Genomic DNA, 20,463 nt, shown 5'->3' with positions numbered 1-20,463 from the left:
TCTTATATTAATAAGAAAAATAAAATGAAATAGTGGTAAAATGTTGGGGCGGCGAAAATTTTGGGGGGTGGTATGGAGAGATAATAGGCAGTGTTTCTCAGGGCTGCTTCAAGCAGGTTTAGGGGCAGCATGGGAACCTAGAGTGGGAGAGATCAAGTTGAAGGAGGATTTTGTGGTAAGGGGTGATATTGTGGGGTTGTTAGAAGGAGTATTTGTCATATAGAATGATTGGTGATGGCCTGGATGCAGTTTTGTATGAATTGAGAAACTAAATGGAAGACATAAGGTCCGAATAAGAGGAGAAAACAAAAGAAGACATTTATGCAGCCAAAAAACACATGAAAAAATGCTCATCATCACTGGCCATCAGAGAAATGCAAATCAAAACCACAGTGAGATACCATCTCACACCAGTTAGAATGGCCATCATTAAAAAATCAGGAAACAACAGGTGCTGGAGAGGATGTGGAGAAATAGGAACACTTTTACACTGTTGGTGGGACTGTAAACTAGTTCAACCATTGTGGAAGTCAGTGTGGCGATTCCTCAGGGATCTAGAACTAGAAATACCATTTGACCCAGCCATCCCATTACTGGGTATATACCGAAAGGACTATAAATCATGCTGCTATAAAGACACATGCACACGTATGTTTATTGCGGCACTATTCACAATAGCAAAGAGTTGGAACCAACCCAAATGTCCAACAATGATAGACTGGATTAAGAAAATGTGGCACATATACACCATGGAATACTATGCAGCCGTAAAAAATGATGAGTTCGTGTCCTTTGTAGGGACATGGATGAAACTGGAAAACATCATTCTCAGTAAACTATCGCAAGGACAAAAAACCAAACACCGCATGTTCTCACTCATAGGTGGGAATTGAACAATGAGAACTCAGGAAGGGGAACATCACACTCCGAGGACTGTTGTGGGGTGGGGGGAGGGGGGAGGGACAGCATTAGGAGATACACCTAATGCTAAATGACAAGTTAATGGGTGCAGCACACCAACATGGCACATGGATACATATGTAACAAACCAGCATATTGTGCACATGTACCCTGAAACTTAAAGTACAATAAAAAAAAAAAAAGAACTAAGAATTCGGAGGACCCAGGACATCCAATTAGCGAGTGCCCAAGGGAGTTCAGCATAATTACTTGCTTGGTTGGAGAGTTTTGGTGCTCTATTCCTTGAGTTTTTTTATGTTGTCATACACCAGGCCAGATTGATTTAGGTAAAAACAACACTCTTCATTTAAAAATATGCAGAGTCCTCATTTTTCAGCAGTGAGTAAGTCAAGGCCTCGGCGGTTTTGGAGGACAACTGCAGCTAGAGAGTCAACTTGGGCCTGAAGGACTGATAAAGTTTGTGATACGTCTGTGATGCTAGCAGAGAAGTCACTAGAGAGGCTACGAAAGGTCATGACAGAGGTTGAAATGCCTGCTATTCCAGTACCAAGAGCATTAGTGGAGGCAGAACGTCCTAAACTGACAAGCAAGGGAATTAGTGGAATAACTCTTTTTTGTCGTGTTGGTGTCATGCGGGGAACAGGAAGCTCTTCAGTCCCATTTGCAAATTGAATTTTGGGAGTAAGGAAAACTAATATGCATGTGCCTGTCCAATTAGCAGGTAGACACATGTAGGTAGAGGAGCCACAGAGGAAGAAGAGACCTTGTACAAAGCAAAACTGGAAATGCAAAGTAAAAAGATGAGAAAGAGTGCTAAAAGAAGTGTCTTGTACCCAGACTCCTAGGGAACCAGCTAGGGCAGCAGCTGTCAGAGGTTGTAATGGGGACTGATGGGGTAACTGCTTAGAGGGGGAGGTTCGATTTTCACGGTGTGTGAGAAAACGTTGAATATCTATGAGCAAATTTTCACTGTTATTTACGGGGCTGGGTATAAGTAAACAAGAAGAGGGCCTGGGAGGAGAGTCTGACGAGCAAGGGGAAGGTAGACAAGTATGGAGTGAAATGCAGGGTAAGTGCCTTCGTAAGCAGTAATTACTGCTAATGTTTTAAGTTTGCCAGTATTGATAGAGGGCTTATCTGTAATGCGGAGCTGGGAGGCTCCAATTGTTTCAGCGGTGTGTGTAGTTGGGCTTTGGCAATGAAGAGTGAAGGAACATCAAGAAGATGAAAGGTTACCTGGGGGAATTCCAGTGGGTCTTTGCTGAGAGATAAAAAAAAGGAGCAGCCACAGGAATAGTAGTTTGTGTTGTGAAGGGTCCGAATATGTGGGGAGTAGAGTTGATATAAGGAGAAAGGTTTTTTTAAGTAAGTGTGGAGGAGGGCGGCAGCTTGCTGATGTGAAATGTCTGGGGAGGTCTTGCTGGACCTGTCTAGAAAGTAAATGAGTTCTTCAGGAGAGTAAAAGCGAGGGCTGTTAAAGGAAGTTCAGAGGTGTAGGGAGACAGGAGATGTTGCCCAGTCTGTATGTAAGGCGGGGACAGCTGTGTAGGCACAGGAAGAAAGGGAAATGCAAAGCCAGCAATTGTTCACTAAGGAGGGATTCGAAACAGCTAGGAGAGAGTGAGATTGATAGTGTGGTGGAGATAGCTGGGGAGAGGTAGAAGGTGGCATAAGAATGGGAATAAAAGTGAGTATAAAAGTAAAAAATAGATCTTCATCAGGGTGAAAGTATTGGAGTGTGCCCTGTCAGCAAATATCATCTATTCACTTTAAGAGAGACTTAAAAGTGGCAGTTTGAGGTAAAACAAGGAGATATCAGTTATGATGGTTTGAAGGAAAAGTGTAAACCAGCAGTGTAAACAAGGGCAGGGCATTTACAAGTAGTTGAGAATGGTGAATAAGAGTATGACTAGACAGAAGATAGTACGGATGACAAGTTTTTGGGGTGCAGTCCAAGTAGTGAGGGTGGCTGCAAAAAGCCCTGTTGTAAAAAGTAGGGCAAAGATGAATAGACTTAAGAGAATGAAGGGATGTATTAGTCTCATGAGGGTTATTACCGTTCTTCAAAAATGCGAGTGAGTTTAAGCGAAGTAGGAGAGAGAGTACTTGTGACTTCCAGGAGGAAGAGGAGGGATTAGGCTGGCTGTCTGATGGACACAGCTTTATTCTGGAATGGTGAACCCAGTGGGGAGGATCCTGCAGGTGGACAGCAGTTGGGTTACTATAGATGACTAAGTAGGGTCCAGTCCATCAAAGTTGTAGAGTTTGAGGGGTCAGATTCTTAACAAGAACTGATTGTCCAGCTAGGGTGTCCTCATATGGCTGGTAATCTGGAGTAGGCAAGAGAAGATAAGCAGCCTGGCGAATTTCCTGTCTAGCCTGCTGGAGGACTGGAAGATTGTCGCCTAGAGGGCTGGTGTCTGGGATGAGGTTGGGGCCGAGCAAGAAAGTGCGTCCATGTAAAAGTTCAATGGACTGTACCCTGTAGCATCTTGAGGACAGATTCTAATCCTGAGAAGGGCAAGAGGTAGAAGTACTGTCCAGTCCTCATGTCTAAAACACCAAAAGCAATGGCAACAAAAGCCAAAATTGACAAATGGGATCTAATTAAACCAAAGAGCTTCTGCACAGCAAGAGAAACTACCATCAGAGTGAACAGGCAACCTACAGAATGAGAGAAAATTTTTGCAACCTACTCATCTGACAAAGGGCTAATATCCAGAATCTACAAAGAACTCAAACAAATTTACAAGAAAAAAACAAAGAACCCCATCAAAAAGTGGGCAAAGGATATGAATAGACACTTCTCAAAAGAAGACATTTATGCAGCCAACAGACACATGAAAAAATGCTCATCATCACTGGCCATCAGAGAAATGCAAATCAAAACCACAATGAGATACCATCTCACAACAGTTAGAATGGCCATCATTAAAAAGTCAGGAAACAACAGGTGCTGGAGAGGATGTGGAGAAATAGGAACACTTTTACACTGTTGGTGGGAGTGTAAATTAGTTCAACCATTGTGGAAGACAGTGCAGCGATTCCTCAAGGATCTAGAACTAGAAATGCCATTTGACCCAGCAATCCCATTGCTGGGTGTATACCCAAAGGATTATAAACCATGCTACCATAAAGACACATGCACACGTATGTTTATTGCGGCACTATTCACAATAGCAAAGACTTGGAACCAACCCAAATATCCAACAACGATAGACTGGATTAAGAAAATGTGGCACATATACACCATGAAACACTATGCAGCCATAAAAAAGGATGAGTTCATGTCCTTTGTAGGGACATGGATGAAACTGGAAACCATCATTCTCAGTAAACTATCACAGGGACAAAAAAACCAAACACTGCATGTTCTTACTCATAGGTTGGAATTGAACAATGAGAACACTTGGACACAGGAAGGGGAACATCACACACCCGGACCTGTCATGGGGTGGGGGGAGGGGGGAGGGATAGCATTAGGAGATATACGTAATGTAAACAACGAGTTAATGGGTGCAGCACACCAACATGGCACATGTATACATATGTAACAAACCTGCATATTGTGCACATGTACCCTAGAACTTAAAGTATAATTAAAAAAAAAAAAAGAAGTACTGTCCAGTCCTTTTTAAGTTGGAGGCTGAGCTTGGTGAGGTGTGTCTTTAGAAGACCTTTAGTCTGTTCTACCTTTCCTGAAGACTGAGGATGGTAAAGGGTATGAAGGTTCCACTGAATACCAAGAGCCTGAGAAACTGCTGGGGTGATTTGACTAGTAAAGGCCAGTCCATTATCAGAATGCATAAAGGTGGAAAGGCCAAACTGAGGAATTACATCTGACAGAAGGGAAGAAATGACCACGGTGGCCTTCTCAGACCCTGTGGGAAAGGCCTCTACCCATCCAGTTCAAGTGTCTACCCAGACCAAGAGATGTTTTAGTTTCCTGACTCAGGGCATGTGAGTAAAGTCAATTTTCCAGTCCTGGGCATGGGCAAATCCCTGAGCTTGATGTGTAGGGAAGGGAGGGGGCCTGAACAATCCCTGAGGGGTAGTAGAATAGCAGACAGAACACTGAGAAGTGATTTCTTTAAGGATATATTTCCACGATGGAAAGGAAATGAGAGGTTCTAAGAGGCAGGCTAACAGCTTGTAACCTACATGGAAAAGGTTATGAAATGACGACGGAATAGAATGGACTGTGAGGCTGGAAGGAGCTATTTTCCTTGGTCTAAGAACCATTTGCCTTATGTGGGAAGAGATTGATAGCTGGAAGATTCAGTGGGGGAGTAGGTGGGAGTGACTGATGAGAAGGAGAAAAATTGGCCGTAAGGGACAGAAATTGGAACACTAGCTGCTTCTTTACCTACCTTATCAGCATAAGTGTAGCCCTGAGCGATGGGATTTGATGCCTTTTGATGGCTGTTGCAGTGAATGACTCCAGCTTCCTTTGGAAGTAAAGCGGCCTTGAGAAGAGTTTTTATTAAAGAGGCATTAATGATGGAGGACCCTTGTGTAGTGAGGAAACCTCTTTCTGCCCATATAACAGCATCGTGGTGCAGGATATGCAAGGCATATTTAGAGTCAGTGTAAATATTGATGTGTAGTCCTTTGCAAGAGTGAGGGCTTGAGTGAAGGCAATGAGTTCGGCTTGCTGAGAGGTAGTAGAGGGGGGCAGAGAGGTAGCCTCAGTGATAGATGTGGAAGATACTGTAGCATAGCCTGCCTTTGCTGGTGAGTGGCGATTAGGCCTGGTAGAACTGCCATCGATAAACCAAGTGTGATCAGGGTGAGGAACAGGAAAGAAGGAAATATGGGGAAATGGAGTGAATGTCAGGTGGATCAGAGAGATACAGTTATGGGGGTCAGTTGTGGTATCCAGAATAATGTGGGAGGCCGGACTGAAGTCTGGGCCAGGAACAATGGTAACTGTGGGAGACTCAACAGAGAGTGAGTATAGCTGAAGGAGCTGGGGAGCAAAAAGTATATGTGTCAGATGTGAGGAAGAAAATAGGTTTTGGAAGTTATGAGAACTGTAGAGAGTGAGTTGAGCATAGTTTGTGATTTTGAGGGCCTCTAAAAGTATTAGGGCAGCAGCAGCCGCCACACAGAAACATCATGGCCGGCCTAAAACAGTAAGGTCAAGTTGTTTGGGCAAAAAGGCTGCAGGGCACGGCCCCAGTCGTTGTGTAAGAATTCCGACTGCACAGCCCTGCACTTTGGCTATGTGTAATGAAAAGGGTTGGGATGAGTCAGGGAAAGCTAATGTGGGAGCAGTCTCTAAAGCTGTCTTCAAGCAATGAAAAGAGGAGTGGGGAAAGGATTTAGGATCTATGGGGTCAGCTAGGTTTCCTTTTGTGAGTTTATATAATGGTTTTGTTAGGATGGCAAAACCAGGTATCCAAAGGTGAAAGTATCCAACCATGCCCAGGAAGGAAAGGAGTTGTTGTTTTGTAGAAGGGGTTGGGGTTTGAGAGATCAGTTGGACGTGATCGGCAGGGAGAGTTTTTATGAAGAATTATGTTTTTATGAAGAATTATGCCAAGGTAGGTAATGGATGGAGAATAAATTTGAGCTTTGGAGGGGGATACCAGATATCCCTTGGAGAATAAATGTTGAAGGAGCAGGAGGGTGTCTTGTTGAGAAGATTTAAAGGTGGGGCTACAAAGTAGAAGGTCATCAATATATTGAATAAAGTGAGAAGTGGAGGGGTGGAAAGAAAGTAAATCATGAGAAAGAGCTTAGCTGAAGTAATGAGGGCTGTCCCTGAAAGCTTGCGACAGCACAGCCCAGGTAAGCTGCTGGGACTGATGGGTGTCAGGGTCAGCCCAGGTAAAAGCAAAGAGAGGCTGGGTCAAGGGGTACAGGGGAATAGTGAAAAAAGCATCTTTAAGATCAAGAACAGAATAGTGAGTTGTGGAGGAAGGTACTGAGGACAAAAGAGTGTACAGATTGGGCACCACAGGATGGATAGGCAAAACAATTGGGTTGATAAGGCACAGATCCTGAACTAACCTGTAAGACTTGTCTGGTTTTTGGACAGGTAAAATGGGGGAATTGTAAGGAGAGTTTATAGGTTTTAGAAGCCCATGCTGTAGCAGGTGAGAAATAACAGGCTTTAATCCCTTAAAGCCCGTTGTGGGATGGGATACTGGCATTGAGCAGGGTAAGGGTGATTAGGTTTTAATGGGATAGTAATGGGCATGTGATTGGTTGCCAGGGAGTGAGTAGAGATGTCCCATACTTGTGGGTTAAGTTGGGGGGATACAAGAGGAAGACATGAAGGAGGCTTTGGGTTGGGAAGAAGGGCAACAATGAGATGTGGCTGTAGTCCAGGAATAGTCAGGGAAGCAGATAATTTGGTTAAAATGTCTCAGCCTAATAAGGAGGAGCAGTCTGGGGAGGAGGGGAGAGGTCAGATGGGTCGGTAGAAGAGGAAGATTGGAAAGACTCAGTGACACTTGGGGTTGGGACTGAGGGGACAGGTAGGAGGGAAAGAAGGAGGATTTGGGAGGAGTCACATTGGGAACAGCAGCTAGGGAGGGACTGATATGTAAAAGAATGCCTGGACATCAGGCACCTCAGACCGTTTGCCCATTTTATGACAAGAATTATCTAGATCTTGTAGGATGGAAAAATCAAAAGTGCCATTTTCTGGCTATTTGGAACAATTGTCGAGTTTGCATGCAGTCAAGTGGCATTGCAGAAGAAAATAAGACACTTAGGTTTTAGGTCGGGTGTGAGTTGAAGAGGTTTTAACTTCTTGAGAACACAGGCTAAGGGAGAAGAAAGAGGAATGGAGGATGGAAGGTTGCCCATAATGAAGGAGGCAAGCCCAGAGAAAAGACAGAGTAGAGACATGGAGAGAAGGGGTGGGGGGCAATTGCCCCCCAGGCAAGGTGGTGCTTACCACCCAGGGAAAGTGGTAGTTGCCACTAAGATGAAGGATCAAGGCAGGCATCCCTGCAGTGATCAGACACCTCTGAAACGTGGGTGAATAATCAGACAGGCGTCCCCGCAGTGATTAAACACCAAGGGAAGACTGTCTTCCTGAGTCTGTGACCGGCGCCAGAGTTTTGGGTTCACAGATAAAATGCGTCTCCTCTATCTCTGCCAGAAAAGGAAAGGGACTAACATTAAGAGAAGGGAGACATTGAAGGGTGGCACCAAGATTGAAAGGAGAAAGAGGTTGAGGGATAGTGAGAGAGATTGGAGACGAGAGTAAAAGGGGCCGCTTACCTGATTTAAAATTGGTGAGATGTTCCTTGGGCTGGTTGGTCTGAGGACCCAAGGTTGTAGGTGGATCTTTCTCATGCCGCAAAGAGCAGGAGGACAGGGGATTGATCTGCCAAGGGAGGTCCCCCAATCCGAGTCACGGCACCAAATGTCATGCGCATCCATGTGAAGAGACCACCAAACAGGCTTTGTGTGAGCAGTAAAGCTTTTTAATCACCTGGGTGCAGGCGGGCTGAGTCCAAAAAGAGTCAACGAAGGGAGATATGGGTGGTGCAGTTTTATAGGATTTGGGTAGGTAGTGGAAAATTACAGTCAAAGGGGGTTGTTCTCTGGCGGGCAGGGTGGGGGTCACAAGGTGCTCAGTAGGGGAATTTCTGAGACAGGAGAAGGAATTTCACAAGGTAATGTCATCAGTTAAGGCAGGAAATGGCCATTTTCACTTCTTTTGTGATTCTTCAGTTACTTTAGGCCATCTGGATGTATCCGTGCGGCTTGGGCTCAGAGGCCTGACATAACAGTCATGTGTTAAAAAAAAAAAAAAAAAAGAAAAAAAGTGTGTGTTGGTATAGAAGTCTTTTTAGAGGTGCAGTGCTAAGTATTTTGCCGTCTTTTAACATTCAAAATTTACTTTTGGTGGCTGTTTACTTATTAATGCTTATTTTAAAGTGAATTACTATGAATATCTTATTATTCTGAATAGCATCCCATTTTTATTAAGAAAATTCTTGTTAAGTATGTGAGAATTGGCCTCTATTAGCTGATATATAATGAGGAATTTATTGCAAAATTTACCTTTGGCCCTAGTGCTGGTGAGGAAGGCAAGATCTAGGAAGCCCCCAGGGACCCTCACATTCCCCTTTTGATTCTGTCGGTGTTGAGAGCATTGAGAGCATCATTCAAGAGTGAATGCATTCAGGCTGGGCACGGTGGCGCACACCTGTAATCCCAGCACTTTGGGAGGCTGAGGCAGGCAGATCACTTAAGTCCAGGAGTTCAACACCAGCCTGGCCAACATGGCAAAATCCCGTCTCTATAAAAAATAGAAAAATTACCCGGGCATGGTGGTGCACACTTGTAATCCCAGCTACTCTGGAGGCTGAGGCAGGAGAATTGCTTGAGCCCGGGAGGTAGTCACGCAATTGTAAATAGTATGACTGAAAAGTCGGGAGGTGGTCGGTACAGTGAGTGGAGATTGTGCTACTGCACTCCAGCCTGGGTGACAGAGAGAAATTCTGTCTCAAAAAAAAAGAGTGAATGCATTCGTTATGCATGTGGGAAAGATAGCCACTGGCCAGGCTTGAGAAAGGAGCGCAGTCTGGCAGTGTTCATCAGCCATATCTGAAGCCAAAAGACTGCATCCTTGCTGACCAATGCCCCAGTGCAGGGAAGACAGTGCCATTCTCAAATTTTGTACCTTTTCTGAGAGTAAATCTGTCAGGTTCCACCACATATATTAATTTCAATAAATTTGGTGAATAGGAATAAACAGGAAAAGAACTGAAGAGCTGATATTTGCATTTGATGAATGCAAGGGTGCCAATGGAAAACGCGACAACAACCAAACTGTGTCTAACTTGGGGCCACAAAGGTGGGCCTTTGTTGAGGAATGACCTACGGTAGACTTTGTGAACCCCGAATATATGAGATAGGTCTCAGTTAATTTAGAAAGTTTATTTTGCCAAGCTTAAGGACACACTCCCATGACCAGCCTCAGGAGGTCCTGATGACATGTGCCCAAGGTTGTCAGAGCACAGTTTTGTTTTATACATTTTAGGGAGACATGAGATATCAATCAACATATGTAAGATGAACTTTGGTTCCATCCAGAAAGATGGGACTAAAGGCAGGACAACTCCAGATGGGGAGGGGTAGATAAGAGAAAAGTGGCTGCATTATTTTGAGTTTCCATTAGCTTCCCCAAAAGAGGCAATCGGATATCCTTTTATCTCAGTGAGCAGAGGGGTGAATGAATAGAATGGGAGGCAGGTTTGCCTGAAGCCATTCTCAGCTTGACTTTTCCTTTTAGCTTGGTAATTTTGGCGCCCCAAGTTTATTTTCCTTTCACAACTTTTTCCCTTAAACTTGCCCAACTCCGGTAACTTGGCCAAGAAAAAGATGAGCTGCCTCTGAGCTGCCAATAAACTCCTTTCTATGCAACCCCCTGGGGCTGCATCTTCCTGTACAAACAGTGTCATAAACGGTATTACATTCCACAGTAGCTCACAAAATCCACTTTAATAAAGCTGTTTGTTTGCTTTGTATATTTCCTGTAAAAACCAGTAGAAAATACCCGGTTATTTTATGCACTGCATTTCAACAGATGAATCGTTAACAAACTTCGGTAAGATCAGCCTGGGTATCTGATTTCTACAATTTTTCCAAGAATTTTGTAATTTCACCTCTTACATTTAGGAAAAATGCAACCCTAGTTCCCAAATAACATATAAATGAATTTTCAGTAAATGAGCTCTTTGTAAACTGGGAAATTACTGTGATTTTTAAATGTACCTTTAAATCTATATTGTTTTATGTGCCTAGGAGGATATGATCATATTCTCCAATATCTGCCATGTTATCAGTATTAAATAAGCTCTTAAGGGCCAGACACACTGGCTCACACCAGTAATCCCAGCACTTTGGGGGGCAGAGGTGGGCAAAACGCTGAGGTCAGGAGTTCAAGACCAGCCTGGCCAACATGTTGAAACCCCATCTCTACTAATGATACAAAAATTAGCTGGCAAGGTGGCACATGCCTGGAGTCCCAGCTACTCAGGAGGCTGAGGTGGGAGAATTGCTGGAACCCAGGAGGGAGAAGCTACAGTGTGCTGAGATTGCACTCCAGCCTGGGCAACAGAGCAAGACTCTTGTCTCAACAACAACAACAAAAAAGGCTCTTATAATGAAATCTCATCAGGATCCTGAACATCAAAGTTAAGCAGCTAATTCTCCTTGTTGTGCTTTCGTTTTTTTGACTAAGCTATCTTATTTTTTTCATATATATATTATATATATGAAATTATATAATATATATCTATTACCTGAGGTCTCGCCATGTTGCCTAAGCTAGCCTCGAACTCCCAGGCCCAAGTAATCCTCCCATTTCAGCCTCATGAGTAGCTGGGACTACAGGCTCATGCCACTTTGCCCAGCTAGATACCTTATTTTGACTTAAGTTGCCTGGGCAGAGACCATGTCCCCTTTATTCTGGACTGAACCAAGAACATTCTCTGCCCTCAGTAAATATTTATTAGCAAAAACATCCACCATTGATCAGGGAGTTTGAATAAGCTGGATTGAATTGTTGAGCACTTATACTGTGTCAGGCAGAAGCAGTTTGCAGCTGGACAAGGAAAGGGTCCACTTCACCCTTGAAGACATTCTAACACTCGCTCAAAATAAACTCAGTCTGAATTATCCGTGTATATTAGTCTGTTCTCATGCTGCTAATAAACATACCCAAGACTGGGTAATTTTTAAAGGAAAGATGTTTAATACACTCACAGTTCCACGTGGTTAGGGAGGCCTCACAACCATGGTGGAAGGTGAATGAGGAGCAAAGTCATGTCTTACATGGCAGCAGGCAAGACAGCATGTGCAGGGGAACATCCCTTTATAAAACCATCAGATCTAATGAGACTTATTCACTATTACAAGAACAGCACAGGAAAGACCCACCCCCATGATTCAATTACCTCCCACTGGGTCCCTCCCACAACACTTGGGAATTATGGGAGCTACAATTCAAGATGAGATTTGAGTGAGGACACAGCCAAACCATATCATTCTGCCCCAGCTCCTCCCAAATCTCACCTCCTCACATTTCAAAACCAATCATGCCTACCCAACACTTCCCCAAAGTTGTTTTTTGTTTGTTTGTTTGTTTTTGAGATGGAGTCTTTCTCTTGTTGCCCAAGCTAGAGTGCAATGGTGTGATCTTGGCTCACTGCAACCTCCACCTCCCAGATTCAAGTGATTCTCCTGCTTCAGCCTCCCAAGTAGCTGGGATTACAGGCGTGTGCCACCACTCAACTAATTTTTGTATTTTTAGTAGAGATGAGGTTTCACCATGTTGGTCAGGCTGGTCTGAAACTCTGGACCTCAAGTGTTCTTCCCATCTCAGCCTCCCAAAGTGCTGGGATTACAGGTGTAAGCCACTGTGCCCGGCCAAAAGTCTTAACTAATTTCAGCATTAGCTCAAAAGTCCACAGTCCAATGTATCATCTGAGACAAGGCAAGTCCCTTCTGCCTATGACCCTGTAAAATCAAAAGCAGGTTAGTTACTTCCTGGACACAGTGGGGGTACAGGCATTGGGTAAATACATCCATTCCAAATGGGAGAAATTGGCCAAAATGATGGGGTTACAGGCCCCATGCAAGTCCAAACTCAAGTGGGGCAATCAAATCTTAAAGCTCTAAAATTACCTCCTTTGACTCCCTGTCTAACATCCAGGTCACACTGATGGAAGAGATGGGTTCCCATGGCCTTGGGCAGCTCTGCCCCTGTGGCTTTGCAGGGTACAGACCCCTCCTGGCTGCTTTCATAGGCTGGCATTGAGTGTCTGAGGCGTTTCTAGGTGCACGGTTCAAGCTGTCAGTGGATCTACCATTCTGGGGTCTGGAAGATGGTGACCCTCTTCTCACAGCTGCACTAGGCATTGTCCCAGTGGGGACTCCATGTGGGAGTTTCCACCCCCAATTCCCTTCCACATTGCCCTAGCAAGGTTCTCCATTAGGGCTCCATCCCTGCAGCACACCTCTACCTGGACATACAGGTGTTTCCATACATCCTCTGAAATCCAGGCAGAGGTTCCCGAACCCCATTTCCTGACTTCTGTGTACCCACAGGCCCAACACAACATGTGAGCCACCAAGGCTTGGGGCTTGCACCCTCTGAAGAAACAGCTTGAGCTCTATGTTGGCCACATATAGCCACAGCTGGGACGCAGGGCACCCAGTCCCAAGATTGCACAAAGCAGCAAGGCCCTAGGTCTGGCCCACAGAAACATTTTTTCCTCGTAGGCCTCCAGGCTTGTGATGGGAGGGGCTGCCATGAAATGCCCTGGAGACATTTTCTCCATTGTCTTGGCAACTAACATTTGGCTCCTTGTTACTTATGCAAATTTCTGCAGCCAGCTTAAATTTCTTCTCAGAAAATTGGTTTTTCTTTTCTATGGTATCATCAGTCTGCAAATGTAAACATAAGTTCCAGTTCCAGACCATATCTTTGTGAATACATAAAACTGAATGTTTTTAACAGTACCCAAATTACCTATTTAATGCTTTGCTGCTTAGAAATTTTTTCTGCCAGATGCCCTAAATCATCTTTCTCAAGTTCAAAGTTCCACAAATCTTGAAGGCAAGGGCAAAATGCCACCAGTCTCTTTGCTAAAACATAGCAGGAGACATCTTTGCTCCAGTTCCCAACAATTTCCTCATCTCCATCTGAAATCATCTCAACCTGGACTTCATTGTCCATATCACTATAAGCGTTTTGGTCAAAGCCATTCAATAAGTCTCTAGGAAGTTCCAAACTTTCCCACATTTTCCTGTCCTCTTCTGAGCCCTTCAAACTGTTCCAAACTCTGCATGTTACCCAGTTCCAGTTGCTTCTACATTTTTTGGTATTTTTATAGCACCCCCCCACCACTCTACTAGTACCAATTTACTGTATTAATCTATTCTCATCCTGCTAATAAAGACATACCCGAGACTGTGTAGTTTACAAAGGAAAGAGGTTTAATTGACTCACAGTTCCATGTGGGGAGGCCTCACAATCATGGCAGAAGGCAAATGAGGAGCAAAATCATGTCTCACATGGTGGCAGGCAAGAGAGAGCATGTGCAAGGGAACTCCCCTTTATAAAACCGTCGGATCTTATGATACTTATTCATGGGATAAGACCCACCCCCATGATTCGACTACCTCCCACCGGGCCCCTCCCACAACACATGGGAAATATGGGAGTTATAATTCAAGATGAGATTTGGGTGAGGACACAGCCAAACCATATCATTGTGACTCTTCTGTGCAGCCTGTGCCTACATGACATGGGTGTAAGGTGGCCATCAAAGCACATTTTCTGCTCTATAGATCCCAACTAACACTAAGAAGAAAAATATATTAGTATTTATACCTTGCTTTGTTCTCCCAAAGTATGATTTCAACAAATTCCCTTCCTTAGAGATGTCACTGAGGGCCGAGATGTGTACATAACATACCCGCCAATAAGAATGATGTGCGAGGAACCTACAAAAAGTTACAAAACGGGAGAAGGGAGTTCATTTGTATTTGGGTGGAGAGGGGAATGTGGAGGTGGCTCTGAGCTGATCATTGAAGATGAGCAGGATTTTGAAGAACTGGGGAAAAGGAGATTCCTGGAGGCAGAAAGGTAGCATGTGCTAGACCAGAGGGACAGGAAACACCCATCTTTTTAACTCTTCTGGTCGCCAATGTCTTGTGTTTCAGAAGAAAGCCAGCCGCCACATAAAAGGTGAAGACAAGAACAAAGCCACTAGTAGGAGCATCGGATTAGACACAACCACGTCACAACCTGCAGAGAGCAGACACCCGCCTGAGGAGTGCCGCCTTTCTCCCTCCCAGGAATGCTGGACAAAGGAGGGAAGGCTGGCACAGCACAACAGCTTCTCTGGGTTCAGCAGCAGTGACAGCGTCCTCCGGGAATTAGACGACGGACAGTTTGATCAGGAAGATGGAGTGACTCAGGTCACTTGTATGTGAGCCATGAGGTGAAGCAAAGGAAGGCCCTGTAAATAATTGTTAAAATCATTGCCAACTGACCTTATTGTATTACTTTCTCTGCATTTATGTAATATTTTTGAATTTCTCAAGACTCAGCCTTTCCTCGAATCTATGTAAACTTTGGCACAACCTCCCAGACAAAGAAGAATAACCAACATATTTATACATTTAGAATCATGTTTACACTTCTCTCAACTAAAACATCTGGTTAAACAGATGTTCCATTCGGTTATTACACAATAATCTATTTCAGCTTCTCATGAATGTACAAAGTAGACTTTCTTACAATTCCTGGTAAGGAGACTGAATATCTCAATCAGTATTTTACCTAATTAGAGAGCGTTCTCAGGAAGTTACAGTCTTATTTAAGCTGAAAAATAATCTCTCTCTCTCTTTCTTTTTTTCCTCTCTCTCTCATACACACACACAGCTAATTAGTGAAAATAAACATCTATTTCCAAAATATAATAATTAATCCACATTTTGTCTTTAACTATAGCATGTATATACAAAGCAAGCCCCTATGTGTTAAAATATTTTTTGAAAAAAATCTTTTTTATATATCTTTGCTTTTAAAGGGTCACCATGTCACCAACCCTGTACTGATCCATTGCACATAAATATTGTTGCTCCTAAAAGCCTAAAAATGCAGACAGCAAAGCAGCATCTCTTAAAATTCAATATGAAAAGAACCCATAATCTCAATACATAAATACCTTAGTAGAGAATAAGATTTAATTTTTTTTATTTTAAAGTCCAAATACTATGAAGAGAAAAAACATCAACTTCAAGTTGAAACTGAAGTCTTTTACATCTGTCTAGATTTGAATTATGCTTTTATTTTGACTTGCTAAATCCTGAAGAATGTTGAAACCTAGAATTTTCAGTCCAGCAGGAGTAGAAAGTTGCTCATAGCACATGCGATGTGTATGATAACCTATTTTGTTTCATCTTGCTTTTCTTTCTCCATCTAACAGAGGTGGCTTTGCCCTGACCCAGTCTTTAACAATCTTTAAAATTCTACAAAATAGAGGATTTTCATTTATCTATGAAAGGCTTACTTTGAAAGCTGGAACCTTCAAGTGAATTACAGCTTACTCTATCACTGATGAATTCAGCCTATTATATATTTTTATTAACATTGATGTTGACATTGTAAGATCATTTTAATAATAAAACATCATTTTTATTGGATTGTTGTTTTATTGAACACAAATATTCATATAATATGTTTGGTTTGGGGGGGTTTTGTGGCTTTTTTTGAAATGGAGTCTCACTCTGTCACCCAGGCTGGAATGCAGTGGCACAGTCTCAGCTCACTGCAACCTCCACCTCCTGGGTTCAAGCGATTCTCCTGCCTCAACCTCCAGATTAGCTAGAACTACAGGCAGTGTGAGCCACCACGCCCAGCTAATTTTTGTATTTTTAATAGAGATGGGGTTTCACCATGTTGGCCAGGATGGTCTCGATCTCTTGACCTCGTGATCTGCCTGCCTCGTCCTCCCAAAGTGCTGGGATTACAGGCGTGAGCCACCATGCCTGGCCCTCATAATATGTTTTATACATATAACAGATATGTATTACATGTTATCAATTATATAGTGTATCTAAACTAAGTCAATCTCCATTAATTGCTGATAAAATTAACAGGAATTATTCCACTTTTATCATCCAGAAGTACAGTATAAAGGAATCTAAGAATATTCTGCTCAGTCTTATTCTATAGCAATAGCTGTCAACAATATTTGCAGAAATGGTTTTTGTTTTGACTTTTAGATGGACTTGAGTTCCATAATCAAGAGTTAATGGATTTTTGGTAGAAACAATCACTGCTTCCGGAGTCCGCAAAATGTAATGAAGTTAGGAAGCACAAAGAACAAATCAGAAAGATCCATTTTTCCCAATTCCAGGATCTACAAGAGGTAGAGACTCCTTTATCATTCAGTCCATATATACAGGGGATTGGAAGTAGTAAATTAAAAACAGAGATAGAAATTTATATTTGACTAAGAAAAAACTCAGAAATACAGCAATAACTTTTTTTTTTTTTTTTTTGAGACAGAGTCTCACTCTGTTGCCCAGGCTGCAATCTCGGCTCACTGCAACCTCTGCCTCCCAGGTTCAAGTGACTCTCCTGCCTCAGCCTCCTGAGTAGCAGGGATTACAGGCCTGCACCACCATGCCTAGCTAATTTTTGTAATTTTAGTAGAGATGGGGTTTCACCATGTTGGCCAGGCTGGTCTCAAACTCCTGGCTTCAAGCAATACACCCACCTTGGCCTCCCAATGTGCTGGGATTACAGGCGTGAGCCACTGCACCCAGCCAAGTAGTCGCTTTTTTAAAAAATTTGTGTAAGCATATTTTCTCAGTTTATTTTTTTCTCCCCTCCCCTCTCAGCTTATTTTTAATCTGAGTTATTTCTTCTTATTAAAATAACTTTTATTAAAATAAACTTACTAGTCTGTCATATCCTCAAAACTTCTTTTAGAAGCATTTGCTCCAACAATTACCCTTAAGTTATGTGATGAATTTGTATGATAGTGAATAATTTACGACCAAGTTGTTCTAGATCATTTTAAATATGAGCCTATTCTTTAAAAAAAAAAAAAAAGGGACAAAACTTCGGCTCTCTATGCCTAAAGAGTTAAATATCTCTAATCTTATTATCTGCCAGTTGTATATTCAGTTCTTTTTATAACACTATGGATTTCCTTAGGGGCTCTGGCATGTGAATTTTTAAAACCTGTAAGTTATAATGAAAGGTATCAAGATCCCAGATGTCAGGTGAAGATCTGCCATTCCCCTTGGTGTAGTATCTATGGCATTTTCATCTTTGTTTTCAATAACCAAGTGTTAATTCCATCCCCTTTGGATTGAATATCACCTTGCTATCTTTCATGGACACATTTAACACTTACCTAATCACCAGGGAAATCAGCTCTATCAGTGTCACTACAATTCATTTCAGTAAAAGAGAAAAGGAAAGGTCATCCTCTTTGAGAGATTCTAGGGCTTTCGGGATGAGGAGAAGCAGGAGACAGAGCTACAGTCTATTCAAATCACAACTATCTCCAAATCACTTGTGTTATCAGGAGCAGGTGTTTATATATTTGAATATAAATGTAACAGATGCATTTTCATTTCTTTCATTCTGGAGTGCCGGAGGAGCTGTCCGGTTTTCCCACCCTTGCCTGTTATTGATTCCTCACCACCATTCCTTCTTGGCTAGAAGGACTGTGGCTCTTTCCCTCCCCATATGGCTAAAGAGGATTTCTTTCTCTTGAGTCTTCAGAGCTTCAAAGTAGTACTGTATGGAAAGTGTAAATTCAGATAGAGAATCAAATGAAGTGAAATTGCTAACAATGGGGATAGTATATAACTAAGCACACTTTATATAAAAATGTACTGGTGGATACATAGAAAAACTAGCTAAATGTTACTCATCAGAACTTGTAACATACTAATTTAAATAACATTTGCTGGTAATCTATCAACCCTTGAGAATGAATTTTATTTGTGCAATAGTGCAAAGTTTGCAGAACCAGGTCTGTCAGATGTTTAAGTTCTGAGATGGTGTTTGAGGCAGAAAATTAGGCAAAACTGTAAAATGATGAGCCTCAGTTTTGGTGAGGTTCATAAAGTTTTGGTGAAGAAGACTGCAAAAGAAATGGGTTCTAAACATGTTTTGAGCATTCAAATTATTGTATGTAAAAATACCAAGTAATTAAATCAATAGAGGGAATAAATGAATCATTTATGTGTAAGATAAATGTATAAGTATCAAGGTGAGTTTTTTGTTTGTTTGTTTGTTTGTTTTTGTTTGTTTGAGACAGAGTCACACTCTGTTGCCCAGGCTGGAGTGCAGTGGCGTGATCTCGGCTCACTGCAGCCTCTGCCTCCTGGGTTCAAGCGAAATTCTCCCACCTCAGCCTCCCATGTAGCTGGGACTACAGGTGCACACCACCACACCCAGCTAATTTTTCTATTTTTAGTCAAGTAGGGTTTCACCATGTTGGCCAGGCTGGTCTTGAACTCCTGGCCTCAAGTGATCCACCCACCTCGACCTCCCAAAGTGCTGGGATTACAGGCGTGGGCCACCACGCCCAGCCAAGGTGAGTTTTTGAAGGATTATGTAAGCCACATTATTACCTGTAAGCAACAGAACTTAACTTGGCTTATTTAGCAATAAAGGAGTTTTTTGTTGTTTTGGTCTTTTGTGGGTTTTTGGTTTTTGTGATTTTTTGTTTTTTTGAGGCGGTCTCACTCTGTCACCCAGGCTGGAGTGCTGTGGTGTTATCATAGCTCACTGCAGCCTCAATCATCCTGTGCTCAAGCAATCCTCCCACCTCAGCCTCCCAAGTAGCTGGGACTACAGGCATACGCCACCACACCCGGCTAATTTTTGTGTTTTTTGTAGAGACAGGGTTTCACCATGTTGCCCAGGCTGGTCTTGAACTCCTGGGCTCAAGCAATCCCTCCCGCCTTGGCCTCCCAAAGTGCTGGGATTACAGGCATGAACCACCGAACCCAGCCCAATAAAGGAGTTTATTTCAAAAGATATCTGTAGGCCAGGCACAGTCACTCACACCCGTAATCTCAGCACTTTGGAAGGCTGAGGAGGACGGATCACTTGAGGCCAGGAGTTCCAGACTTTTGTTCTACAAAAAATACAAAATTTAGCTGGGCATGGTGGCTGGTGCCTACGGGCCCAGCTACTCAGGAGGCTGAGGTGGGAGAATCACTTGAGCCCAGGAGGTGGAAGTTGCAGGGAGCCAAGATTGCACCACTGCACTCCAGCATGGGCAACACAGCGAGACCCTGTCCCACCACCCACCCATCTCCAAAAAAATATCCAGAATTGGACTTCATCAAAATTTTAAATTTCTGGCTGAGCACAAAGGCTCACGCCTGTAATCCCAGCACTTGGGGAGGCCAAGGCGGGTGGATCACGAGGTCAGGAGATCGAGACCATCCTGACCAACAAGGTGGAACCCCATCTCTACTAAAAATACAAAAAATTAGCCATGTGTGGTGGCACGCGCCTGTAGTCCCAGCTGCTCGGGAAGCTGAGGCAGGAGAATCACTTGAGCCCAGGAGGCAGAGATTGCAGTGAGCTGAAATCACGCCACTGCACTCCAGCCTGGGCAACAGAGCAAGACTACATCTCAAAACAAAAAAACAAACAAACAAACAAAAAAACAATGCAACTGTTTGCCTCTTATCCACCTATGACCTGGAAGCCCTCTCCCCTGAACCACCTTTCCAGACCGAAACAATGTACATCTTACATATATTGATTGGTATGTCTCCCTAAAATGTTTAAAACAAAGCTGTGCCCCCACCACCTTGGGCACATGTCATTAGGACCTCCTGAGGCTGGGTCACGGTCAAGTCTTTAACCTTGGCAAAATACACTTTATAAATTGATTGAGACCTGGCCAGGCGCAGTGGCTCACACCTGTAATCTTAGCACTTTGGGAGGCCAAGGCAGGTGGATCCCTTGAGGTCAGGAGTTTAAGACCAGCCTGGCCAACATGGTGAAACCGT

The 20,463-nt window shown here is 43.2% G+C and overlaps 1 protein-coding gene across 1 annotated transcript in view; it reads left to right on the top strand.

The window, feature by feature from the left end:
• The window catches only part of RFTN2 (raftlin family member 2), a 100,446-nt gene extending 84,341 nt beyond the window's left edge, over positions 1 to 16,105 (top strand). Inside the window, exon 9 of the mRNA XM_055290115.2 lies at positions 14,623 to 16,105. Coding sequence (XP_055146090.1) covers positions 14,623 to 14,895 — 273 coding nt within the window. The 3' untranslated portion in view covers positions 14,896 to 16,105. The remainder of the gene's footprint in view (positions 1 to 14,622) is intronic.
• The last annotated feature ends 4,358 nt before the right edge of the window (positions 16,106 to 20,463 follow it).

Source organism: Symphalangus syndactylus, chromosome 8, assembly GCF_028878055.3.
Source record: "Symphalangus syndactylus isolate Jambi chromosome 8, NHGRI_mSymSyn1-v2.1_pri, whole genome shotgun sequence".
Lineage (NCBI taxonomy): Eukaryota > Metazoa > Chordata > Mammalia > Primates > Hylobatidae > Symphalangus > Symphalangus syndactylus.
Note: the sequence above shows the minus strand (reverse complement) of the source record. Positions and strands in the feature narration are given on the sequence as shown.